The sequence below is a fragment of the Ursus americanus genome, chromosome 17 (assembly GCF_024610735.1).
Source record: "Ursus americanus isolate L20-20 chromosome 17, mUrsAme1.1.p, whole genome shotgun sequence".
NCBI classification, from domain to species: Eukaryota; Metazoa; Chordata; class Mammalia; order Carnivora; family Ursidae; genus Ursus; species Ursus americanus.
The window spans coordinates 14,531,679-14,558,786 of NC_142143.1; the positions used below are offsets into that span (position 1 = coordinate 14,531,679).

At 40.9% G+C, this 27,108-nt stretch overlaps 1 protein-coding gene across 3 annotated transcripts; it reads left to right on the forward strand.

The window, feature by feature from the left end:
* The first annotated feature begins 265 nt into the window (after positions 1 to 265).
* On the forward strand, positions 266 to 27,108 carry PRDM4 (PR/SET domain 4). Of its 3 annotated transcripts, none has more exons than XM_045779705.2 (12): positions 266 to 389; positions 747 to 1,013; positions 4,894 to 5,027; positions 6,936 to 7,121; positions 8,612 to 9,406; positions 13,073 to 13,222; positions 14,212 to 14,330; positions 15,743 to 15,828; positions 16,679 to 16,806; positions 17,454 to 17,768; positions 18,882 to 19,050; positions 25,417 to 27,108. In XM_045779705.2, exons 2-12 carry the CDS (start codon positions 1,003 to 1,005, stop codon positions 25,727 to 25,729), a joined length of 2,406 nt encoding a protein of 801 aa, XP_045635661.1. In that variant the 5' UTR covers positions 266 to 389; positions 747 to 1,002; the 3' UTR covers positions 25,730 to 27,108. The 3 variants fall into 3 exon arrangements, with proteins under 3 accessions (XP_045635661.1, XP_045635660.1, XP_045635662.1); XM_045779704.2 differs by lacking the exon at positions 266 to 389 and adding an exon at positions 397 to 557; XM_045779706.2 differs by lacking the exons at positions 266 to 389; positions 17,454 to 17,768 and adding an exon at positions 397 to 557.

Sequence of the window (27,108 nt, forward strand, 5' to 3'; positions counted from 1 at the left end):
CTTCGAATCTTTGGGACTTGCGTGGACTCACGCGTCCCTAGTAGGAGAATGCTAAGAAGACCGAAACCTTGAGTCTGAGGATTTAGGGGACTCAGAACCCACTTGCTACTTGCACAGTAGCCCCTGGTTGCGTAGCAACGGTGGGTCGATAGCTCGGCGCTCGACGCAATCCAGCCAGCCTGAGACGCGGCGCTCCCAGCGGAGCCTCTCGCGGCCAGGCACCCTCAGGCCCGGGTCCCCGCGGTGCGCACGCGTAGAAGGGGCTCGGCTGGGGGAGGGGTGCCGGAACGCAGGCTGCGCTAGCTGGCCAAGGCGGGGAGGGGCGCTCGCACGAGGGGCGGAGCGGCGGCGCCCCGAGTGGCTGAGGAGCCGGAAACGCGCCTCGGAGGGTGCGGCCCTGAGGAGACGGCGGGCTGGGCCGGGCCGGGCGGGAAACGTTAGGCCAGCGGCCCCCGGGGCGCGGGGGTCGAGCGGGCGGGGAGGGCCCGAGGCGAGCTCTGCCCGGATGAGGAACAAAGCGGTGGGGCAGGCGCGCGCGCCCCCCGCGCGGCCGGCAGGTGGGCTGCGCACGGGCCCGGCCGGGGCGGGGCGAGGGCGGCAGGGCCTGCGGGCCCCACGCCGGCGGGCGAGTCAGCCGGCCGCCCTTGGGAGGCGGTGTCCGCAGCGCCTGGGCTTTCCAGTGGCGAGGGGACGGGGACTGCGTCTTCCCCGTTTTGGTGACCTCCCTTGTCCTCCCCTCTTACCAGGTTGGGCAGCCCCCCTCCCGAAGCTTCTGGAGGAAAAGCCCCGGGTGACTCCCGTCATGCCCCATCTCGCGGCAGGGTGCGCGGCCGCCGGCCCTCGGGAGAAGTTGGGCGGCCCCGGGCGGCCGCGGGGCCGAGTGGCCGTGTTTGTGCAGCGGTTGTAAGGAAGATGCGGTAGCACGTGACCCTGGAACGCAATCCCTGATGCCGGTTCCCCGCCACCTGTGTGTTCTTTTCTCTGACACTTGGCCCCAAGCAGATGCATCACAGGTGAGTGGCTTGGTGGGTTCCGCTCAGGTGACATCTTTGGAAAACATTTGGCAAATGAGTTTAGAATGCCTTTGTTTGGTTTTGGTGCCATGGGAGGAAGGTTACAGGTACGGCTTGCAAATGGATTTATGTCCCAAAAGGATCAAGAAACCAGAGTTGGGTTGAATATACTCTCATTCAACCAAATTTACTCCAAATGTGAATAGTTCCAAATAGCCACACATTGATTCTTGGCTCATTGACATTTTCCCTATGCCTTTGAGTTATTTGAGCTTTTAATATCTTGATCTGGATTCCAGATATATTTTTAGTTTATCACCATGCTTCACCTTGAATTTTGCTGGTTACCCTATGGCTCGGATGGTAATGTGGAGAAGTTCTTAATTTTGCAGGTAGAAATTAAGTTACTAGTTTTGCAGATTTCCTGCTGTTTCAAGTACTTAATGATACCATGCCAGTCCAGAAGTATGCCAGATATAGTTATATTTGGCTGTTCTTTTGGGGCCCTTTCATAGGCTGTATGTTTAGGATGAGGAAGATAAAACAAATTCAATGAAGTTGCTGAAACTGTCCATTGCATTTGGCAAAGTGGCTGCATTTCAGTTAGCTTCTTATATGTCATTCTAAGAAAAAGTTACAAGATTCTAATAAAAAGTCCTAAGATTAGCAACTGGCAAATGGTTTATTCCTAGGTCAGTTAGAAACACACACATAAAGTGTAGAAGTGTGAAAGAAATGATTTTACCAGGAATGAGTAGGGAAGAAGAGAGAGGTTGGTGTCGTGATTTTGGCCCTTCTTCCAAGATTGCTTCCCAGAAACTCCTGTGAGAAAGGTAGGTAGAACAGAATTGCACTTTAGAATGAGAAGGTCTTAATGAGGATCATATTGTAAATTCCCTTCATCTGCTTTCTTTCTGTGAGATACTGGGTACCTTTGGTTTATGGCTGCTGAGGTCATCACATTTTAGTGACTCACAACAAAGCAGCAATCTGCTGAGCCTCTCACATTAAACTCTGGTTTGAACTGGTTTGAGAAGGCCTAGGAGTCAACCTAGAAACACCATTTTGATTTTTATCTGGAGATTCGGTACACAGATTAATATTCAGGAATTTTTAGAATGGGATTTGAAGCTATAGACTTTTAGGTGTACTTAAAAAAATTATTGTAAGCTGTTTGTTGTAACTGACTGTTCCAGTGGTTGTAAAGTTGTAGTTAAATTTGTAGCTATAAAAAGTTACAGGAAAAGTTTTAAACCAACCCACGCCTAGAAACTTGCAAAATTAAGTTAGCTATTGTTTCTTTAGGCTATAAGGATTTTTTTTTTTTTGCATTCTTTTGTAGCATAATTATACTTAATTGTGCTGTCCTTCATAAGCTGTTCCTCATTTGTCATTTGCTTCTAGTTGCCTCTCTAGTAAGGATGAAAATGCATTGCTCCATCCAAGTCAAATATTTCAGAGTGCCTATTCTCTACTATTGGGTTTGTTCATTTTGTTAATGTCTGAGAGTTTAGTTTTATGAGATATGTGGCCTGGGGTAAGATTAAAGCCTGTGGATGTAGAATAGTGCAGGAACAGGTCTACGTGAGACTTCAAACACAACCCACAATATAAATACACAGATCCTAATTATTGGAACTGTGTAAAAGGCAAAATGTTTCTTTTAGTGTAATTATCTAATTGTAGTTAAGAGCTTGAGTTTCTTTTTTAGAATTTTTTTTTTTTTGTAGGGGCATCTAGGTGTCTCAGTTGGTTAAGAATCTGCCTTTGGCTCAGGTCATGATCTCAGGGTCCTGGGATCCAGCCCTGCATCAGGAGAGCTCAGCGGAGAGCCTGCTTCGCACTCTCCCTCTGCCCTCCCCCTTCCCCACCCCCCTTCACTCTTGCTCTCTCTTAAATAAATAAAATCTTAAAAACATTTTTTTAATTGTAGTTGATACAGTGCTTTATTAATTTCAGGTGTCGACATACAATGTTATATTAGTTTCAAGTGCACAACAATGATTCGGCTTAGGTTTCTTAAATTTGCAGACCTGGATTTAAATCCCAACTCTGCCACTTGTTATATAATCTTGGGTTAAGTTTTTAGCCTCTCTGGGTCTGTTTTCTCATCTCTAAAATGGGATCAAGAATAATACCTACGTCACAGCAGTTATAAGGATTAGGTAAAATAATTACGTGTAAATCACTTAGGTCAGTGCCTTACACACAGTAAGGGAGTAATAAGTGTGAGCTATTATTTTCAGATTTATTGATAGCTGATACTGCCATTTTTTCAGATTAAAACCTATTTGGGTTTGCTTTCACTGCTAAGGAATATGTAGATCCATTTGATTCCTCCTTTCCTTCTTCACTCCTCCCATGTAGATAGGCACACACCGAACTTGCATTACTGTTCCCTGTACTTATTCTCAATATAGGATTGGAGGTCCTTTTTTTTTTTTTTTAAAGATTTTTATTTATTTGAGAGAGAGAGAGAGAGGGATCACAAGCAGGGGGGAATGGTAGAGGTAAAAGCAGGCTCCCTACTGAGCAGGGACCCTGATGCGGAACTCCATCCCAGGACTCTAGGATCATGACCTGAGCTAAAGGCAGATGCTTAACCGACCGAGCCACCCAGGCACCTGTCTTTTTTTTTTTTTTTTTTAAGATTTTATTTATTTATTTGAGAGAGCGCTCGGGTGCGTGCATACACACATGTGAGCACTAGCAGGGGGGAGGGGCAGAGGGGGAGAGAGAAGCAGCCTCCCCACTGAGCAGGGAGCCTGACTCAGGGCTGCAGGGCTCTATTCCAGGACCCTGAGATCATGACCTGAGCCGAAGGCAGACACTTAACCGATTGAGCCACCCAGGTGCCCTGGGATTGGAGGTCTTTAGTAACCTTTGGATAACCTGTTGGCTAGCCTCTTGACATTATAATGTTTATAATATGGCAGTCTCTAAATTCTGATACAGGAACTAATAGTGATTGATGGCCTCCAATAGCAAGCATCTTGTTCAAACCAGTGTATTCTGATAACATTGTTAATGATAACTAAGATAGATTGCATAGAAAAGGTGATTCTCAGATTTTTTGGCCTGACAAAAATGGTCTGTAGATTAAAAAAAAGAAGAAGAAAGAAAAAAAAAAAAGGATTGATGTATTGAGAAACTTTTTGGCAGTGTTTTGCAGCATGATCTGTGCTCTTCTACCTAATTGCTAGGATTTGAGGCATATGACATGTCTTCTTTGAGCCAAGTTTCCTCATTTACTCTATTTTGAAGAATTGGTGAAAGAATATGAAGTAAAATATATAAGCAAAGCTTACATAATGAACCTCGCTATATGGCAGATATTATTAAGATTTTTATACAGAATTTTGACAAAATCTAACCCGTGGAGGAAATATTGTGTTTCTTCACACCGTTAATAATCTAATTCAGACCCAGTATCACCATAACTCTTAGTGAAAAGAATTAGTAAAAATTCTTTTGAGTGAGTTAAAACAAACTGCAAAAGTCTGGTTTGAAATAAGAGGCTGTTTGAAGAAAATATTGTGAAAGAAAAAACTTGGATGATTGAAAAAAAACCAAACTCTTACTGCCATGTGCTCTGAGGGTTGCAGTTTGCTTCAGGCAGAGTGCATAGGGTTTGGAACAGTGCATCTGAGTTCAATCCTATTTCTGCTTTGTGACATTGACTGAGTTAATGTCTCTGAATCCCAGTTTCCTTATTAGTAGGAAGAATAGGACACTGTCTCAGAGAGCTGTGAGCATAAAAATGAGGTAGTAGTTGGTCAGCTCCCATTTCCCTACCCCCATCGTTTCAGATTCTTCAGTAACTTAAATGGAATCACTGAGGTAGGATTTTGCCTAACGGGTTGTATGTGCTCTTTCTTAGGATGAATGAAATGAACCTGAGCCCAGTGGGGATGGAGCAGCTGACTTCATCCTCTGTGAGCAATGCCTTGCCAGTCTCAGGGAGTCATTTAGGGTTGGCTGCTTCACCCACTCACAATGCCATCCCTGCCCCGGGTGAGTAGTAAGGGAGAGCGACTGGATTTCAGCACTTAATTGCATGATCAAGTGGAGAGTAGGAAGAGAATACGAAGTAAATTTTTTTAAAGTATGTAGCAAGGCTTACATAATGAGCCTTGCTATATGGCAGATATTATTAAGATTTTTATAAAGAATTTTAATAAAATCTAATCCATGGAGGAAATATGGTGCTTCTTCACACCGTTAATAATCTAATTCAGACCCAGTATCACTGTAACTCTTAGTAAAAAGAATTAGTAAAAATTCTTTTGAGTTAAAACAAACTCTACAGTAAAGTCTAAAGGGAGACAGAGCCCCTTTAAGAGTGTTAAGGAGAAGCCAAGCAGGTGTGAACATCAGTTCCACATGTGGCAGCATCATGGAAACAATGTTTTTGTGGATTACTGAGGTTCTGGTGGCTAGGAGTAGCAGTTTTTTCTGCTTAGTCCTCTTGTGGGGTTGGTGACCTTTATCTAGAGATGTAGTTGACTTGGCATTTTATCTATGTTTATCCATTCATTTGGTTCACACCCTTGGTACTCTGTCCCTGGGTTAATAGAAAGAATGAAAGCTATTCTAACTGTTCCCAGAAAATAAGAGAAATTGAGCTTTATTTTTTTTATTATATCTGAAACTGGCAACAAACGCACCAGGCTTAGAATTCAAAGAGGAGGTACCAGAGACGGAGCTCCTACATGGGACTCCCATGAGCCTCAGTACTCAGGAATAGTATAGAAAAAGCTCATTTCTCCCCATCACTGTACTGGTAAAACCTTTTTATTTGCTTTATTTTCTTTTTCTTTAGAAATAGAAGAGACAAGCTATTTATTCTTAATGATTTGTGACATTGTAATGTAATGGGTTTTCTTTATCAAAATGAGAGTTAATGCGGACGTCTAGCTGGTTCAGTCAGTGTGGAGCATGTGACTCTTGATCTCAGGGTTGTAAGTTTGAGCTCCACGTTGGATGTAGAGATTACTTAACAATAAAATTTTTTAAAAAAATAAGGGTATTTTAAGTCTTCAAGTTGTTTAAATAGTTCTCCATAGGGGAACTACCTGCTTAATTACTAAAATGCAGCAGCTAAATAAATTCATCTAAACTAGGGTCTCCACATTCCTTTCAGTGTCCACAAAAGAAATTAAAAAAATTTTATTAGTAGTTTAGTCATTTGATTATCTTAGGCATTCCTTTTAGTCAACACTCTTGTTATGGAGGAAAAGCGTATTAAAAAATACTGCCACTGGCAAAAATAATGCAAACTGGCACTGCTCGAGTTAGTGAGTGTTCATTGTTATACTTAGGCATAGTAAGATTCACTTCTATACCTTGCAGCTATAATCCAAGGTAGGTATAATCTAAAGTTTAAATTTTTTAATCACAAAATATAGCACATGTACAAAAGACTATGTGAAAGTATATTTGTACAGTTTTGCATTTAACTTCCAAGTATAAGCATATCTAAGAATTTTTAAAAAGTAAAACATTCTCACCATGTAAAATGGGAAATATAAATAATAAAAAAAAATTCGTAATATCATTACTTAGAGACCACTCCTGTGAACTTTGGTGTTTTCCCCCATTTTATCTCTATGTGATTTGTTCTCTTAAATTGTATTTAAACTAGATTTTTAATTATAATTAAATGTTTTAATACTTAAAAGAATACAGACAACTGGAAGATCAACTTGACCATTTTAAAACTAACTTGAGAACTACCTTTAAGACATATTTGTGGATGTCCGCATGCACAATACTATCTGTCTGGGGATATAAAAGGCTATTAGGTGAGATTTTTTCCCCCCCATATGAAGAAACCTTCCTAAGAGTTTAGCCAGTGATTATAGAGAGAGTTTTTAAGTACTTACTTTCTTTTAATTGAGGAAAAAACCCACTTTTTTGTAGGCCTGCCAGTGGCGATTCCAAATTTGGGTCCCTCCCTGAGCTCTTTGCCTTCTGCTTTGTCTCTGATGCTCCCAATGGGTATTGGGGATCGAGGGGTGATGTGCGGGTTGCCCGAAAGAAACTACACCCTACCTCCACCACCTTACCCCCACCTGGAGAGCAGTTACTTCAGAACCATTCTACCTGGTAAGTATTATGGTTATTTGGGACATTAGAAGAAAGAACAGAGCCTCCTCTTAACCTCCCTACTTGAAGACTTGAATAACACTTTTTTCTGTTTGTCAGTATTGGATATTAATCTCTAGGTGGGAAAAAAAAAATATATATATATATATTTTTGTACCTTTCCTCTTAGAATGTACAGATAACACATTATTAATATATCAGTTTAACTAGATTTAATTTCTTAATAGCACATAAACAGTTTTTCTCCTTTTTCCTCCAGTAGTTCCTTGGTTCAGTTTTTTATAATTCTGCAGTTCCTTGTCAACCACATGTCTTGCTAGTGTCATTGTTTATTATAAAGTTTTTTTTTCAAGTTTACTGATTTTTTTATTCTAAGTGTATGTTAATTTTACAAAATGTAGTAAATAGGAGAACCACTCCTAGTCCCATCATCCATCTTCTTGGTGTACTTCCTTCCTGCCTTTTATCTTGGTGTATAGATTTTTACTATTTTTCGTAATTAAGACTATACTATTTATACGATTGTGTATCTTTATGTTTTTCCACTTCACATTTTTCTGCATTTTTAGTTATTTTCCATAACTGCTGCATGGTTTTCATAACTATTCTTTTTAATGCTGCATTACAGCCTGCTGAATGGATATTCCACGGTTTATTTACGTATCAATCTTCATTGTTGGACAGTTTGGTTTTTCTAGGTTCTTGTTACTATTAGAGCAATGACTTTGTGTATATTATCTATAAAATGCATTTAGGGAAGATTATCCTAAGTGGAATTTCTTGTGCAAGAGCATATGAATATTTTGGGGGTTCTTAATATATATACTTTCCAAAGAGGTTTTAGTGATTTACACTCCCACTGGCAATGCAGCAAGAACCATTTCACCACATCCTTATAAGCACATGTATTCAAATGTTTCTTTTGGTTTTAATAAAGCAGATTCCATTGTGACTTTTGTTTTGAATAGAACCTAATGTGCTATGATAGTTTAATAACTTAAAACTTAGTTATATTTAAATTTTCTTAAATTAATTAAATTTCTCATGTGGAAGATCTGCTTTTAAATCATTTTACCTTTTAACTTTTATAGAACAAATTTCAGCATTTTGGTCTCAGGAATTCCGATTATGTATATATTAAAGGCATCATTTAAATGCTTAATTTCCAGTGACTTCAAAGGAACATAGTTAATCTTTTACAGTTTCTGTTTCATGGGGAAAACTAAATTATGGTATATGTATGTTGCTATTTATAAAGTATATATGTCAATTTAACCAAATAAGGAGGTAAAAGATTATTTTATGGTCTACTTATGTTGCTATTTCTATAGAATAAATAAATATATATATATATCTCAGTTAAACCAAAGAAGTAGGTAAGAGATTAATTCAGTTATATTTGTAAGGAATATAGTTTCTAGTATTTGGAATTCCTTGTATTTAACGATGTACTAAAAAGTCTCTGATATCTCATCTTTTCCTTTTCTCAGGCATTTTATCTTATTTAGCTGACAGACCACCTCCTCAGTATATCCACCCTAATTCTATAAATGTTGATGGTAATACAGCATTATCTATCGCCAATAATGCTTCAACTCTAGATCCCTATCAGTCCAATGGAAATGTTGGATTAGAACCAGGCATTGTTTCAATAGACTCTCGTTCTGTGAACACACATGGTGCCCAAAGTCTTCATCCCAGTGATGGCCATGAGGTGGCCTTGGACACAACAATCACTATGGAGAACGTCTCTAGGGTTACTAGCCCAATCTCTACAGATGGAATGGCAGAAGAACTTACAATGGATGGTGTTGCAGGCGAGCATTCCCAAATCCCAAATGGCTCCAGAAGTCATGAACCTCTGTCTGTAGATTCTGTGAGCAACAACCTTGCAGCAGACACTGTAGGACATGGTGGTGTGCTACCCATTCATGGGAATGGTCTGGAGCTCCCTGTGGTCATGGAGACAGACCACATTGCAAGTCGGGTCAACGGGATGTCTGACAGTGCCCTCAGTGACTCCATTCACACCGTGGCCATGAGCACCAACTCTGTAAGCGTGGCACTCTCTACCTCACACAACCTCGCCTCCCTAGAATCTGTTTCCCTCCATGAAGTTGGCCTAAGCCTAGAACCTGTGGCTGTCTCCTCCATCACCCAGGAGGTTGCTATGGGGACAGGTCATGTAGATGTATCTTCAGACAGTCTTTCTTTTGTACCACCTTCACTGCAAATGGAAGACTCCAATTCAAACAAGGAAAATATGGCAACCTTGTTTACAATTTGTGAGTGTGTTTAGCCTTTTTCTTTTGGAAATATTGGTAGATAGGGCCATCGTCTCTAACAGGTTTAGTCACAAAGTCAGGCGTTAAGGGCGTATAGAAAGTAACTAGACTTCGGAGTTTTTCTTTGTGTATTGTCCTTTATGTTAATGTGCCTTTTCTTCAAGTAAGCCTAATGACATACAGACATTTTGTTGATTCTTACAGTATTCTGAAGTAAGGAAACTGTAGTCGTTTCCTTCTGTATTTTACAGATAAGGTCAGCCTAGTATTATTCAGGATATTTCCCTGGGTTTCAGATAGAGTTATTATAGAAGTAAACCAGTGAGGTATTCTGTATGTCATGCTGTGTGCCTTTTCACCGTAAGACATTTATTAGATCATGTGTACTTTTTTATCCCCATGGAAAAATGTAGGAAGATGCAAATGCAATTTTTATTTTTGCTCAGAATGCATATAAATTACTGTAGTTGGGTATGTAAAAGTTCTTTTATGGGGCAACAATAACAAAAAGCAATATCTGTTGATTTGTTGGTGTCACTACATGCTTCATTCATGCAGGAAACGTTGAGTGCTTACTCTATGCCAGCCTCTGTGGTAGATGCAGGGTAGGAAACAGTCTGCAAGAAACAACACCTGCCTTAAAAGAGCTTATAGTCTGATGGGAAGCATAGGCAAGTAAACAAGCTATTGCAATATAGTATGATGTGGGAAGATGGGATTAAGTGTGAGGTCTGAAAGAGCCTGAGGGGGAGCATCTAACCAGGCCATGGAAGGAATAGGAAGACTTACCAGGGATGGCAGTGCATATGTTAGCACAGACCTGAAGGACAAGAAAGATGTTGGCAGCTGAGTGTCAGGAAGAACAGCGTCCCAGACAGGAGTTTGCATCCGTAAGTGCCTAGAGCTAAAAGAATTTTGTGTGGTTCGGAATTGCTGAAGCATAATATGGTGGTGATGAGAAAGAAGTAGGAGCTAGAATACAAAGGGTCTTCTAAGACCAGTCAAGGGTCTTAAGGAGTACGAGGTTTGGGATGGGGGCTCTCGGCAGTGTGAGGCGAGTACGTAGGTAAGGGAGATGATGCCATAATTTAAGTGGAAGGTGATTTTCTAACCTAGAGTAGAGGTAATGATGAGGAAAGTGGGGAATACTTAAAGAGAACTTGGTAGAGCTTGCTGATGGGTTGAAGTTGGGGGAAAGACGGGTTAAGGAGATATCCCTGGTTTCTGGTATGGGAAACTAGGTGGATATTGGTACCACTCAGTAGGATATTGAATGGTGGAGGAGGACTACTTTTTTTTTTTTTTTTGAGGTGTGATGATGAGTCTGGTTTCAGACATGTTGATTTCAGTGTCTGTAAAATACCCAGGAGAGATGTTTAATGAGAATTTTAATCTGGAGCCCAGAGATCTGCCTGCAAATATTCGGGGATCCTGAGCATTAATACATTAATCATATCCATGGAAGTGGGGTGAAATTATCTCCTAGTGTGAGTGATCATGATCTCAGGGTCCTGGGATCGAACCTCACGTCGGGCTCCCTGCTCAGTAGAGAGTCTGCTTCTCCCTCTCTCTGCTCATGCTCTCTCTCTCTCTGTCTCATGTGCATAAATCTTAAAAAAATTAAAAAAATGAAATAGAATTCACGTATACATTTTAAAGTGTACAGTTGAGCAGTTTTTAGTATATTGACAAGGTTATGCAAGCATCACCACTATCTAACTCCAAAACGTTTTTATCACCCTGTAAAGATACCCCATTAGCAGTCGCTCATCATTCCTGCCCTTCTAACCCCCTCCCTCCCCACCACCATTCTCAGGTAACCACTAATCTATTTTCTATAGATTCACCTATTCTGGACACTTCAGGTAATGGAAACATACAACATGTGGCTTTCTGTGTCGTCTTAATGTGTCCTGGCTCATCTGTGTTGTAGCACATATCAGTACTTTCCTCTTTAGGGCTGAGTAGTATTCCGTCGTGTGGCTATTACCACATCTTGTTTATCTGCCTTTCAGTTATGAACATGGGGTTGTTTCTTCTGTGGCTGTTAGGAGTAATGCTGCTATGAACAGTTACGTACAAGTTTTTGTATGAACGGTGTTTTTAAGTCTCTTGGATGTATATTTAGGAGTGGAATTGCTCTGTGTTTAACTTCTCGAGAAACTGCCAGACTGTTTTTTGAAGTGTTGCACCATTTTGAATTCCCAGCGTCAGTGTGTGAGTGTTCCAGTTTCTCCACATCTTCTGAACACTTTCTGTTAGAGCCGCCGTACTGGCTGTCAAGTGGGTGAGAGGTGGCATCTCATTGTGGTTTAGACTTGCATTTCCCTAGTGACGAGGCTGAACCTCTCCATGTTCTCATTGGCCATTTGTGTGTTTTCAGAGAAACCTCTAAGCATTTTTTGCAGTACGAAATCCAAATCTCCTTTGTGTGGAGATTTAGAATGGTTTCCTGTTAAGAGCGTTGGGGGACAAGTGTAGGGGATCTTTAATCTGATGTTCAAAGAATTTTTAGTCAAGTAGTAGTTGAAGTAAGATATTTTTTCTGCTTCGCCAAAATACGAAAACTTGCTGCTATTTTATGTCCTTTAAGGAGAAATGTTTAATGATTGCTTAGGAAGAAAAGACAGGTGGCTGTGGTTCTGCGGTTGATGTACTCCAGCTATTTTGTAGATGAATTTGGAAAGTCAAACATAATCATCTATGGGTAGGGTCATGTATACTGTTCCTTAACAGAAACAGAATTATGGAGAGTGACACTCGTGAGCTTGTAAAAGTGAAGTTACAGTAGCCATAGAGAGCAGCACCCTTTCTGACAATGCAAAAAGAACATAGGAACAGTAAGAAATTGAGAATTTAAGCAAACATGTCTGCAAGAATAAGATTCTACCTACTGTCCCTAAGAGCATTTTTTTGCCAATTATATTTTTCTTGTCTTAAGAATCTATCATTGAAACCTAGGTGACCGGTTTGTTTATAGTGAAGCAAAAGCGAACAGTGGTGTAGCTGTCTCTGACTCTGTTGACCTGTATTGTCATCTCTGTTTTGGCTTGCATGATGGCATTTCAACTCCCGTTTCCTCATATAGTTTGGTAGAATTGGAATCTTGGGACTTTAGATATCATATCTAAAGGTATTATGTATCTACTTTATGTAAGAAACAATGTACTTTATTCTTGAATTAATGTAGTGTTACTTTTTGGTTAGTCTCTTAGGGATTGAATAGTAAAATTGTCCTGCGAGATTAAAAAAAAAATCAGATCTTACTGGGGAGAGATGTAAGAGTGGGATATGTATCTCAATGTAAGAAAGTGATTCTTTGATCACGTTGTTTTTTTTTTTTTTTTTAAGATTTTATTTATTTGAGAGAGAGAGAGAAACAGCATTAGCAGGGGGAGGAGCAGAGGGAGAGGGAGAAGCAGCCTCTCAGCTGAGCTCAGAGCCCCATGTGGGGCTCAATCCTCAGACTCCAGGATCATGACCTGAGCCAAATGCAGACCCTTAACCAACTGAGCCACCCAGGTGCCCCTGATCAGAGTATTTTTTACTAGAACTTTGCTTCTTACTGGTTATACTTTAGTAATTAGCATTTAAATAAGAAAGCAGGTGGTACTTTAGGCTGCTTGAACTAACCCCATTTGTGTCTCTCAAATTTCCTATGCACAGGGTGCACTCTCTGTGACCGAGCCTATCCCTCAGACTGCCCTGATCACGGACCAGTGACTTTTGTTCCTGACACTCCAATAGAGAGTAGAGCGAGGCTTTCTCTCCCAAAGCAGCTTGTTCTCCGGCAGTCAGTTGTGGGAGCAGAAGTTGGTAAGAACCTTGGAACCATAAAAGCCTGTCAGTTCTCTTCCTTTGTAGGGTAGAGTTGTAAAAGTGGATATGTATAATTCAGTCATTATTTGGTGATTCAGAAGTTAATTTATAGCTTAAGATTTATCCTTCTAGGAATATTTGTCCAGTGATAGCAATAAATCAAGCTGAAACTTTCTTGAGAAAGTTCCCCTTTCTTAGAATCAGAATCGAATAAAGGAAAGAATTATGGCCTGAGTCTGAAAACTTTTATTCTTGGCTGTATCATTCTGTAACAATTATGACAAAACATTCCTTGAAACTTAAGTTTCTTTTATAAAACATGGAAAATTCATCACTGATAACCTTTTGTCACAAAAGATAGTTAGATCAAATATTCATAAATTGTCTAATACTCCTTAGGAAAAAGGAATAAGAAATATAGATTGCCAGAGTTTGGTTACCCATATTTGAATTTCAAATGGTTTCTGAATTACTGTACCATTTCTTTGAAAATATCAAGGTAGGTTCATTATTTTTTCAGCTGTAGTTTGGGTATGAGTCCGTTGAAAACGTTAAAATAGTTTAGATAATATTGAGCAGTGCTTTAAGCACAGATAATTTTGTAAGTTTGATTTATTTTGTAGTAATTGCTTTATATTTTTATAATTGAGTAATGTTCTCTAGTCTTTTTTAGGTATTAATTTCCAAAATAACACTCGGAGGGACTTGGTTTGGTTCCTTGTATATTATACTGGGTTTAGGGATTTCTGATACTGCTTCTCACCCTCCATGTTTCTTCTGAGCCCCATTTAATCTGCTCGTTACATTTTCCATATTTATAGGATAGAACCCATAAGACTTAGCGACCTCACAGGAGTGCTGGAATATCTGTAGTTCATAGGTTCACTGAAGATAAAATTCTTTACATGAGCTAAGCCACCCTCTCTTGCGTATCCTTTTAGTTGCTTAAATCATTGATTGGGCAGTCGGTGTCTTTTCACTGATAGGTGTGTGGACTGGAGAAACCATTCCTGTGCGCACTTGTTTTGGGCCTCTCATTGGCCAACAGAGCCACTCCATGGAAGTAGCAGAATGGACAGACAAGGCAGTCAACCATATCTGGAAGGTCAGTGTTTGTGAAGCTTTTCTGTGGCTTTTGGATGTTTTTACTGTAGTGAGGTAGTTAAAAATGAGTAAAAGCGGGGCGCCTGGGTGGCACAGCGGTTAAGCGTCTGCCTTCGGCTCAGGGCGTGATCCCGGCGTTGTGGGATCGAGTCCCACATCAGGCTCCTCTGCTGGGAGCCTGCTTCTTCCTCTCCCACTCCCCCTGCTTGTGTTCCCTCTCTCACTGGCTGTCTCTATCTCTGTCAAATAAATAAAATCTTTAAAAAAAAAAAAAAGAGTAAAAGCAAAATTGGCCAAGACTCATATGGTGCCATTCACATGTCAGTCATTTATTTAATATCCCATCCTTTCTGTTCTTTGTAGCCAAATTACAATATTTAGCGAAACACCAGCTATTGAATTTAGAAAATAAACTGTTCTCAGTCTTCCTTTTATTAGATAATCCAGTGATTCTTCATTTTAATTACTTTAGGGAGCTGAGGACATGGACTTCGTTTATATGATGAAAGTCTTATTTTGTAATCAACTAAAACATTCCTCAAATAGTTAGCTTGGGAAACATTTCTGGGATTGGAAGCTAAGAGCATTTCTCTAGTTTTCTTTTCTTTTCTTTTTTATGATTTTATTTATTTTTGAGAGAGCAAGTGAGCACAAGCATGGGGAGAGGCAGAGGGAGAGGGAGAAGCAGACTCCCCGCTGAGCAGGGAGCCGGATGTTGGGCTCAGTCCCAGAACCCTGGGATCATGACCTGAGCAGAAAGCAGATGCTCAACTGACTGAGCCACCCAGGTGCCCTGGATCATTTCTCTAGTTTTCTAATGGGAATCCTGGAAATGCAAGGTCTTGACATAAACAGCTATTCCTTTAACATGTTTATATAGATTCACTTGTGGTCAGTAGATTGGGAATGATGCCTGTAAAATTGAAGTGAGAGGAAAGTGGATCTTGTGATGATTGGAAAGGTAAGGTGCTGCCAGCATTGGGGACATGAATTTTGGTATCCAAAAAGAATACAGAAGAACGCTAGGTCCATTGGAAAAAGAATGAGAAGAGATGGTTCTGTGACCTTGATGTCTGTTTAGTCACTCCTTGTCACTATGTGGTAGGTGATGAAGACAAATAGACTGGTTTTGGTCCCCCCCCCCCCAGTCAAGCCAAAATGTGAATAATGGAAGAGCAAGATCATTCTATACCTTGAGCACTAACTGTCAGTCTCCAGTGGTCTTTATTACATTGCTGGAAATGGGGGCAGGGGAAATGACAAACGTGTGAGAAGGCAGCTGTGGAGTTCCACACTGACTAGGAAAGCAGAGGCCTACTGCAGAATCAATGAGATTGTTGCTAGCCTAAGTCCGGTAGCACTTTGCATTGCCTGTCAGTTCATTTGCCATGTGTGTTTGCCTTCTGTTGGCAGATGTACCACAACGGTGTCCTAGAATTCTGCATCATTACAACTGATGAAAATGAATGTAATTGGATGATGTTTGTGCGCAAAGCCAGGTAAGAGTAGTCTTGGATGAAGAGAGAGTTAAGATTTGGATGTTTTTCAATAGGAAGCTTTGCATAAAATAGGTAAGAGCCAAAAATTCCGGATTATACTGATGTCTAAACATATGTTCAGGGGTGCCTGGGTGGCACAGCGGTTGGGCTTCTGCCTTCGGCTTAGGGCGTGATCCCGGCGTTGTGGGATCGAGCCCCACATCAGGCTTCTCCGCTGTGAGCCTGCTTCTTCCTCTCCCATTCCCCCTGCTTGTGTTCCCTCTCTCGCTGGCTGCCTCTATCTCTGTCAAATAAATAAATAAAATCTTTAAAAAAAAAAAATAAACATATGTTCAGGCCTAAGGCTTTTTACCTTTTTCACTCCAGTAGTTGTTGACTAATGGTGATTATCAATCAAAACAGAAGTTATCCTTTTTTTAAATAAATAGTTCATTCAACCTACCAGCATAGTAAGGAATAATACAGTCATCATTGAATTTGCAAGTGGGTACCTGCTCCTTATATCCGTGTCTGTCGTTGGTCAACCCTCAGGCCATTGTTGTAGTTAATTCTTGTTCAGCTATCTATCTCTGTGTCTTTATCCTGTTGCTTTTTTAAAACTTAAATTTTATTTAATTTTCATACTTCCAGTAATGAACTCTCTAGTGTTTCTGACTGTAAAGGGCAATCAGCTGATGTACAGAAGTAAGAATTCTGTTTCTACGTCCCTCCTAATAGGATAGGGAATTAGAAAAATGACCCAAAGAAAATCTCTAAGTTTTGATATCAACAGAATTTTGCTTAGGGATATGATGTGTTTAGTATATATTTCAAAATTAATATGCTTGATCTATTAAATATGATAACTTAGGAACCGGGAAGAGCAGAATTTGGTGGCTTATCCCCATGATGGAAAAATCTATTTCTGCACCTCGCAAGATATTCCTCCTGAAAATGAACTGCTTTTTTATTACAGCCGGGATTATGCTCAGCAGATTGGTAAGTTACTATAAGACTTATTTCTTCTGATTCTAGTGTAGTAAAAACACCAAGGACCAGAAGTAGTTTTGGTAATGATTTACATGTTTGCTGAAGCAAATCACATTCGTATGTATAAAAGCAGGATTTTACCCCTATGTTAGAAGTGTTGAAATCTGTGAGGTTCTTCACAAGCTGAATGTTACTGAATAAGCAGTATTCATATGAAAGGAACTTCTGTGTTAAGATTTTGGTTTGGGGTATTTGAAGTTCCCGAGGCTGCCTTCTTGAGCCAGTACCATTGTAATTTAAGTTCTTAAAGTACAGGAAATGTCCTTTAATTGATTTAACCTTCATAGTCTTTTTCTTTGCCCTGTGTCTTGATGACAAGCAATGTTTAAGCGTTTGTACTACAAACTTTTTTTTAACAAAAGCTTTTTGCCTAGGAAAGATGTATTATAATCCAGTATTTGTAAGTGCTTCCTTTGTGCCCAGCACACTATGTGAGATGCTGGGAATAGAGTATTAAAGAAGACATTTTAGTTTTATAGGTAGTGGGCAAGATGGAAATTTTGGTAGAATGGAGAATTGTAAGCAACATTATTAATATCAAGAACGGGTTTTAAAATTTAAGTACGAGGAGACATTGAGTAATTTTTTTTTTGAAGGTGTTCCTGAACACCCAGATGTGCACCTCTGTAACTGTGGCAAGGAGTGCAATTCCTATACAGAGTTCAAAGCTCACCTTACCAGCCACATCCATAACCATCTTCATAGCCAGGGCCACAGCAGCAGCCATGGGCCAAGCCACAGCAAAGAAAGGAAGTGGAAGTGCTCAATGTGCCCCCAGGCTTTTATCTCTCCTTCCAAACTTCATGTCCACTTTATGGGTCACATGGGTATGAAGCCCCACAAGTGTGATTTCTGTAGCAAGGCTTTTAGTGATCCCAGCAACCTGCGGACCCACCTCAAGATACATACAGGTAAGTCGTATTAGACCATCAAAACGGAATTTCACAACAGTTAGAAATTGCCGTAGTAAATTGCAGCTAGCTAGTCTTGTAAGTGGAGTTAAGACGTGAGAGTCCAGCTGACAGCAGGACTTCACTGGGTGATAAATCTTGGTGGGATAATTGCGTTTCCTCAGAGAGTGTTAGCTCCTGTTACTGTGATGTTTCACGTGCCAAGTGCCCCCACCGTGGTTTGAAGGTGACTGGAAAAATTGGACTTCATCAGGAAGTTGATGCACGTGTTTGGACTGAAAGCAAAGGGAATTCTGTAGAAACACTCTGAGCCTCGCGTAGAGCTCATTCCTAGTCACTGGCCAGAGCCAGTTTCTTTCCTGTGAATATTGCTCAGTCAGCACTGCCAAATTTTGTTTTTTGAGTTTTCGTTTACTAAGTGCTGTGCAAACCAACCCCTTTCTTTTAGCACGTATTTTTTAAATACATACTGCAAAGTAACTGATGATGTCTCGGTTTTCTTGGCTGGGTCATTGGTTCTCCAAATCTTTGAAAGTAAAATTCTTCCTTATCCTTTTGCATTTAAGACTGAGTGGTCATGATGGAGACTATATGGCCCACAAAGCTCCAGATACAGACTAGACTTTACAAAAGGTTGGCCAGTCCCTGACTTAGAGTAATCTTATTGCTGCATTCTTAGAAGGATTTTATTTCACCCCTGGTTTATGAAGTCATATGTTTTAAAAAAGAGAAAAGTATAAATTTAGGTTGTAAAAGTATGTCTGTCTGTACACAAATGCTACAATTCATGGGATTTTTTAAACATAATTGGGTTAGGTTGGTTGCTAGGATTATAAGTAATTTCAGATTTCATATCATGGGCCAGCTATAAACAGAAAATATGTATAGGCATTTAGGTAAGTGGTCCTAGAAGGAGGTCAGATTTACTAGCTTCACTGGCCTTTGTTGCAGAATATAAATTCATGTTCTCTGACTGATTCTAGGTAGATAGCCCTCCAGTTACCAGTTCTGTTTCATTCCTGCCTCTGCCACATACCCATACGTGTGTCTATTCATGTCGAGAATGCTAGTGATTGTTCTGTTCACCGTGTGGCAATTTGGGTTAATGTGCAGGTCAGAAGAACTACAGATGTACTTTGTGTGACAAGTCTTTCACCCAGAAGGCTCACCTAGAGTCCCACATGGTTATCCACACGGGCGAGAAGAATCTCAAGTGTGATTACTGTGACAAGTTGTTTATGCGGAGGCAGGACCTCAAGCAGCATGTGCTCATCCACACACAGTGAGTTACCCCACAGCCCACCTTCTTCTCAGGTGGTGAACTTGAGTGCTTGCAAGTGCTGACTCGTTGTCTCCTACCTTGGTAGCTGCTCCCTGTGTTCACATAGCCGAGCAAAGTTTGGAAATCTAAGTTTTTGGTTGTACTCTGGAAGAGTTCACTTGTTTACTTTATTTTTCTTATTTTTCACTTCTGTCTGTATTTTTTTTTTAACATAATCTCATTTAATTTAACAAATAAAAAATTTTAAGTACCTCCTTGATGCCCACCATTATGCCAAGTGGTGAAAATACAGAGATGAAAGACATAGACTTTGTCTTTAAGGAGCTCAGAGTCGAGTAAGAGAGGCAGAACAGTAAAGCATTACCATACCGCGTTGTAGTTAGAGTAAGCAGCAGATCCTGAGAGGCTGTGGAAGAGGGTCCCAGACCCAGCCAGGGTGTCCTGAAAAGCTTCCTGGTAGTCTGAGCTAAGTATTAAAGAAGATAAATTAGAATTATTCAGGGAGGCAAAGAAGGGTAAGGGGTGGGAATTATTCTAGACATGTTTAGAAACACAGATACGAGAAGGACTGTGGAACGCAAGTGGTTCTTTACAGTTTGAGCATAGTGTGCCTGCGAGAACGATGAAGAGAGAGGTGGCAGTGAAGTCATGAACCTTTTATCCAACTAGGAAAATTAAATTTCTTTCTGGAAATTATGGGGAGCCGCTGAAGGATTTTACCTCCCCATGCAGCAGGCACTGTGCTGGGTGTGTGTTTTAATTACAATAAAAAACACATAACATAAAAGTTACCGTCTTAACTGTTTTTAAATTTTATTTACTTGTATTTTAGAGAGGGGAAGGTGGATGGGGGAGGGGCAAAGAGAGACTCTCAAACAAACTACATGCCCAGTGCAGAGCCTGACCCAGGGCTCGATCTCACAACCCTAAGATCATGACCTGGGATGAAATCAAGAGTCAGATGCCTGGGGCGCCTGGGTGGCACAAGGGTTAAGCGTCTGCCTTTGGCTCAGGGCGTGATCCCAGCGTTATGGGATTGAGCCCCACATCAGGCTCCTCTGCTATGAGCCTTCTTCTTCCTCTCCCACTCCCTCTGCTTGTGTTCCCTCTCTCGCTGGCTGTCTCTATCTCTGTCGAATAAATAAATAAAATCTTAAAAAAAAAAAAAAATCAAATGCTTAAACTGACGGAGCCACCCGGGAGCCTCACCATCTTAACCATTTTTAAGTATACTGTTCAGTAATGTTAAGTGTATTCACACTGTTGTGTAAATGTTGAAGGACTTTAAGGAAGAGGATGACATGGTGAGACGTCCATTTTGTAACGATTACTCTGGCAGCAGGTCAGGATGACTGAAGAAGGTCAAACATTGGGAGACTCATTAAGAATTTATTGCATGAATCCAAGTGTACTAAATGTATGGGTTGTGTTAGTTATGGTAGTGGTAAAGAGAAAAGAATAGATTTTGTGGCCCCCCGCTTTTAGCAAATGTTAGAAAAGGGGGAAAACATTAGAATGTATTATGGAGGTACTGCTTAGAAAGTCATGTTCAGTGGAAACTTGATATTCTTCTTTTTTAAGATTTTTAAAAATGTATTTATTTTTTGGAGAGAGCATAAGCAGGGGGAGTGGCAGAGGGAGAGGGAGAAGCAGGCTCCCTGCTGAGCAGAGACCTTGATGTGGGGCTCAATCCCAGGACCCTGAGGTCAAGACTTGAGCCGAAGGCAGTTGCCCAACTGACTGAGCCACCCAGGCGCCCCGAGACTCGGTATTCTTATTGTACGGTTTAGTTAGGTACTTTGCTTTCGTGTTAGCTCTTTTTCTGATTCCTAATCAAATGCAGCCTGAGGGGCACCTGGCTCAGTTGGTTGAGCGTCTAACTCTTGGTTTCAACTCAGATGATGATCTCACGGGTTGTGGGATTGAGCCCCACGTGGGGCTTTGCACTCAGCAGGGACCCTGCTTCTCTCCTTCTCGCTCTCCCTCTGCCCCTTCCCCTGCTCGTGTATGCCCCCCCTTTCTCTCTCTCAAATCAGTAAATAAGTAAATCAATCTTTAAAAAAATGCAACCTGAAACACTAAAACATCCAAGAAGTTTGGATCTACATTCGTAACTCTCAAAATGACTTTTTAAAACAAAGTCTTCATGAAGTAGCTTCGTTATTAGTGTGAACTTTTAGAAATTAGACACACGAATGATCAAATACTATATAGAATTCTACATCATTAGAGCTGAAAGAGATCTCTGGGATGATTTAGTCCAGCTGCTTATGTTAGCTTGAGCTGCCATAACAAAATACCTTCTGGAGACTGGAAATGCAAAATCAGGGTGCTAGTATAGTTGGGTTCTCATGAGAGCCTTCCTCCTGGCTTGCAGATAAGCTACCTTCCTGCTGTGTCCCCACATGGGGGAGAGAGCAGACGAGCTCTGGTCTGTCTGCCTTTTCTTCTGACACTTATCCCATCGTGGGGGGTCCAATCCTCATTACCTCATCTAAATCTAATTACCTCCTGTAGGTTCCACCTCCAAATACCATAACATCGTGGTTTAGATCTGCAACATATGAATTTATTGGGGGATGGGGTATACCAGCATTCAACCTATAGCACTAATAATAATCACTTGGAAAAACATGAAAAACAATAGGTACCAGGGCCCTACCTCCAGGGATTCTAATTTCGCTGGTTAAGGGTAGAGCCCTGGCCTTGGTAATTTTTAAAGGCTCCCCAGGTGACTCTGATGTCCAGCCAGTGTCGAGAGCTACTGAGTTCATCCACATGAAAGGCTTGTTTCCACAGTGTCTCTGGCAGGTGGTACTATAGTTTCTTCTAGAATACCTACCACACAGCTGATTTATTTAGTTTTGAGAAACAGTTTTGCTTGAATCAGCTTATGTCAGCTTCTAATCCATTCACTCTACACCTGCCTCTGGAATGATACATGTAGGTTTAATATATCTTTAAACTCAGGGCCTTTTGTACTTATGATTGCTGTCGTGTTCCCTTTAAGCCTTCTTTTCATTAGGCTTAATGTCCCTAATTTCTGTAGCTTTCCCTTTTATCATCTGGTTTCAGATTTGGTACCCAGAAGTGAGTGAGCACAGTATTCCAGATATGATCTGTTCTGTGCTTTATAAATAAATTATAATTAATAAATGAAGTTATTTTCTTCCTTCACCTTGACTTTCTCTTCTTTCAAGTGATGCCTAAATTTGCACTTGCTTTTCCTGTAGCCATTTCACAGCATAATGCAATATAAGTTATTCTGAGGTTAGTGGTATAACTGTTTATCTCCATTGGGTTTGAGAATTGGCTTAATCAGGTATTCACCAATGAAAACAATTCTCTTAAGTGTGGATCTGGACTCTTTGTCACAATGATGTAACATAATCCTCTTTGCCACACTCCCATGGGATAAAAAATTTTTAGACCATCAAAGCTTTAACCTAGTGTGTAAGTCATTCATAATTAAGAAGTAGTACTCACTCAAAATATTTTTTTAAGGATTTATTTATTTTAGAGAAGCAGAGAGAGAGAGAGATCTGTGCACATGGTAGGGAGGGACAGAGGAGGGAGAGAAGAGAAAATCTCAAGCAGAATCCCCATGGAATGTGGAACCTGATGCAGAGCTTGATCCCATGACCGTGAGATCATGACCTGAGCCATAATCAAGAGTCGGATGCTTTGGGGAGCCTGGGTGGCTCAGTTGGTTAAGTGTCTGCCTCCTGCTTGGGTCGTGATCCCAGGGTTTTGGGATCAAGCCCCGTGTCAGGCTCCCTGCTCAGTGGGGAGCCTACCTCTCCCTCTTCCACTCCCCCTGCTTGTGCTCTCCTGCTATCTTTGTCACTCTCTCTCTTAAATAAATAAATAAATAAAATCTTAAAAAAAAAGTCAGATACTTAACCGACTGAGGTACCCAGGTGCCCCCAGTCAAAATATTTTTGAATGAGACTGTAAATTTCCTGTGGAGATGATTGGTAAAATTTTAGATGTTTGTATTTTTTACCTTCAGACATTTCAAAATGGATATAGTAGTATTGGAATTCATTTTGTTTATCTGCTTAGGAAAAAACCTAGCTACAGCCCTAAAGCCAAATGCAGGAGTTCCTCTTCCACAGTATGAGGAGAATATGAGGCATGTGGCAAAGACTGACTTTGCCCTTCCCCTCAGAAAGAGCAACTGGAGAGCAGGAGCAGGGATGCTTACTACCTAGGTCATCTTCTTAGTCCCATGGCTTTTTAGATACCATCTTTATGATTTATATCTTCAGCCTTCTATATCTAACCATTCACTCAGCATCTCTGGGTTTTGGATGTCCACTAAGGCAACTCAAACCTGGTATGTCCAAAACTCAGCTCTTAATATTACCTCCACAAACTTGAATTTCCCCCAGTGTTCCCCAGCTCAGTAAATGGTGCCACCATTCATCTCAGTGGCTCAAGCCAAACACCTCAGAGCTATCTTTAACTCAGTCTTCCATTCTTAGTTCAGCTTTATCTAGTCCAGACTGCCGGCATCTTTTGTTTGGATCATCTCAGTAGTCTTCCAGCCAGCCGCTCTGCTCCTGTTCTGCCCAGAATGAGTATACAAACACTGTATTCTGTCGTAATAACTGGAGTGATCCATTTAAAACATAAGTCAGACTGTGTTTGTCTCTGCTCATCATTCCCCAGTGGCTTCCCATCATACTTGGGTTAGAAGGTTTTTCCTATAGTGTGGAAGTCCCTTCATGGTGTGGCAGTGGTATGTGGCTGCCTCTCCCACTTCGTCTTTATTACCTTTCTCCTCATGTTCTGCTTTAGCCACATTGATGAGACTTCAGCATACTGAAAACTCCAGTCTCAGGACCTTTGCCCTGAACTGCCTGTGCCTAGACATCCCCTATCCTAGACATCTCCCTGTCTTCCTACTTTCATTCAGGTTTTTGCTCAAAAATGTTGTCATCTCAACATGGCCTTCCTTGACTACCTTATCTAAAATAGAACTCCATCACTCTTACCTGGCTTCATTTTTTTTTCATGGTACTTTTTACTATTTGATATGATGTTTCATATTTTTTGTTTATGGTGTAACTCCTCCATTAGAACATAAGCTCTGTGAAGCCAGGCGCTTAGATTTCCACATCCGGTAGCTCCACAGAATCCCTCAGTGCCCTCTCCTGCTGGGAGAAGGGGGTAGAAATGCTAAAGAGGCCAGACTTCAGAACTTCTCAGTGCACCTTACCACTTCTTCAAGGATTTTAACCTCCTTTTATCTGTTTTGCATATTAAGCCTTTAAGACATAGGGTTTAGCTGCTCAAAAAAAGAGTTAAAAAATTCCTGGTCTACATGATTTCTTAGGGTTTTGTTTTTGTTTTTTTTTTTCAGCTCTAAAATTTCTAAGCCAGGGTTACTCAAACCTTGACACAACTGACATTTTGAGCTGGGTAATTTTCTGTTATATGGGATACCGTTAACACCATAGTGAGATCCCATTATGTATTGGCCAGTTGGCACAAATGTTCAAATTTGAGTCTTCCAATTGTTGAGAATGTGGGGCAACAGGAACTCCCAAGTGGCTGTCGATGGGCATGTATATTAATACTGCCACATTGGAGGGGCACCTGGCTGGCTCAGTTGGTAGAGCATGCGACTCTTGATCTTGGGATTGTAAGTTCAAGTCCCATGTGTAGACATTACTTAAAATTTTAAAAGAAATATCACCATATTGGAAAACAGTTTAACATTATCCAGTAAAGTTGAAGATGTGCATATATTTTGATCTAATTATACTGCCCTGATTATATGCCCTAGAGAAACTCATGCATGTGCAGACCAACATACAAGTATGGAAATATCCATAGTGGTTTTTCCTGTGATGATAAATAATTGAAAGGCACCAAAACATCCATAAACAAAAGACAAATCCAGTACCACAGATAAGTTGTGGTATATTTGTAAGTAGTATATACAGCAGTGGAAGGGAACAAACTACTGGAATTTGCGGCTACATAACATCAAACACAAAGGAGATACATCCAGTGTGATCTGTATAGGCAAACTCAGTCTACGCTGTTTAAACTGTAATGTTTTATGACTCTTCTATGTGATACATCGCCTGGGGGCACCTGGATGGTTCAGTCAGTTAAGCATCCGACTCTTGATCTCAGCTCAGGTCTTGATCTCAGGGTTGTGAGTTCAAGCCCTGGTGTTGGGCTCCATCCTGGGCATGGAGCCTACTTTAAACAACAACAACAACAACAACAAGTCTGATTCTAGATGGGTAGGGCTCCTCTGACAAAGACCTGAGGTTGTGAAGAAAAAGTGTGTGCCTCAGTTGTCATTTGTAACCCCAAATCAAATGTTTTTTCTTGTGTTCCTCTTAGAGAACGCCAGATCAAGTGTCCCAAGTGTGATAAGCTGTTCTTGAGAACAAATCACTTGAAGAAACATCTCAATTCTCACGAAGGAAAACGGGATTATGTCTGTGAAAAATGTACAAAGGCTTATCTTACCAAATATCATCTCACCCGCCACCTAAAAACCTGCAAAGGTCCCACCTCCAGTTCATCAGCACAAGAGGAGGAGGAGGAGGATGACTCAGAGGAAGAAGAGCTGGCAGACTCTGTGGGGACAGAAGACTGTCGGATTAACAGTGCTGTGTATTCAGCGGATGAGTCTCTCTCGGCACACAAGTAAAAGCCAACTATTTTGGGTGGAAAATGCAAAAGGGAAAAACAATATACAGCCAGTTATCCACTACAATGGTTTTTATATAAAATGGTTTCTGATTTTCTTCCAGCCAACAGTCGAATGGGGATGGATAAAGCACTTATAGAAGAGTATCCTAATGAAAACACTTTAGAGCAGATTGGGAAAAGAGAGCAGGTAAACTATTTTCAGTGATGTATGGGGAGGAAAGTGTCAGCTTTTGAAGTCCGTTCCTTATTTACATGATAAACTGGGTGATGCGTTTATACCTGAGTCAAAGCTGTCCTCCACCCAAACAAATCATTTATTTTAAATTCTTCGTTGTTGCATTTTCCTCCTGGCCCTGTGATGTGGTAGCACTCTAAACTTGGTCCCTGCCTCACAGTCCTCCCGATTGCTGACTGTGGTTCTGGTGTTGTGTTTTATATAGACTGTTGTGACTTAAGTCATCCTGGAATGGACTGAACACAGCAGCGTAAGCTTGTTACTTTGACTTCAGCTGACAAGTTTAAAGCACCACCTGCCTTAATCTCTCTTGGCTACTTGGGAGTTTAGGGTAGATCTTGCTTCCCAAAATTTCAGCAGATGCCTAGAGGGCAGATAAAAAAGGACCAGCCAGGCAACAGGCAATGGTGGAGAAAGGAAAAGGAGAGACATCTGGGCCAGTGTCCAAAAAAGCTAGCTTTGATGGAAGCCAGGTTGAGACACCTGCTTATTGTTCCTTAGAGATCTTTGTAGGTTTAGACATGTCTCTCTCTGTCTCCAGTAAAGCCTTTAGACAAAGGGGAGCTGGAGGTGTAATGAATCACATAATGCCTGCTGGATTTTCTCCTGACAAGAAGCACACGTGGACTCAGCTGGCACAGTGGTATGGACCATGGAAAGGAGGGAATGATCCTTTATATCTGGCTTATCCCACGAAAAAGAACAAGACACCATTAAAATGTTGCCAACTCGGAATGACAAATGATTTCAAGCACATTGGTGCATTTGCGAGGTTAGACCTCAGTTGTCTGTGGTGAAGGATCTCATCAGTTAAGCATGGTGGGTGCCAATGGATGTTTAAGGTATAGGAGGCTTGATGGTCACCACATGGGTGTGTTTTCAGGGTCCCAGCTTAGTTAATTCATCCATCCATCTAGTCTTTCACCTGGTCTCACATGCGTCTCCTGCTTTCAGCAAGAAGCAGACGCATCCTTGAGATGACAGTTGATGGAACATGCCCCAGCTCTCAGGTGCAGCCTCGGGGCTGGAGAAGAGTGGACTCTGGTGGGAGGGTTTTGCTGCTAATGTATTTATGGAATGAATGTATTTCATTCAAATCTGTATTCCTCTAGGAAGGATTAAAATAAAAACCTTTTTTAAAA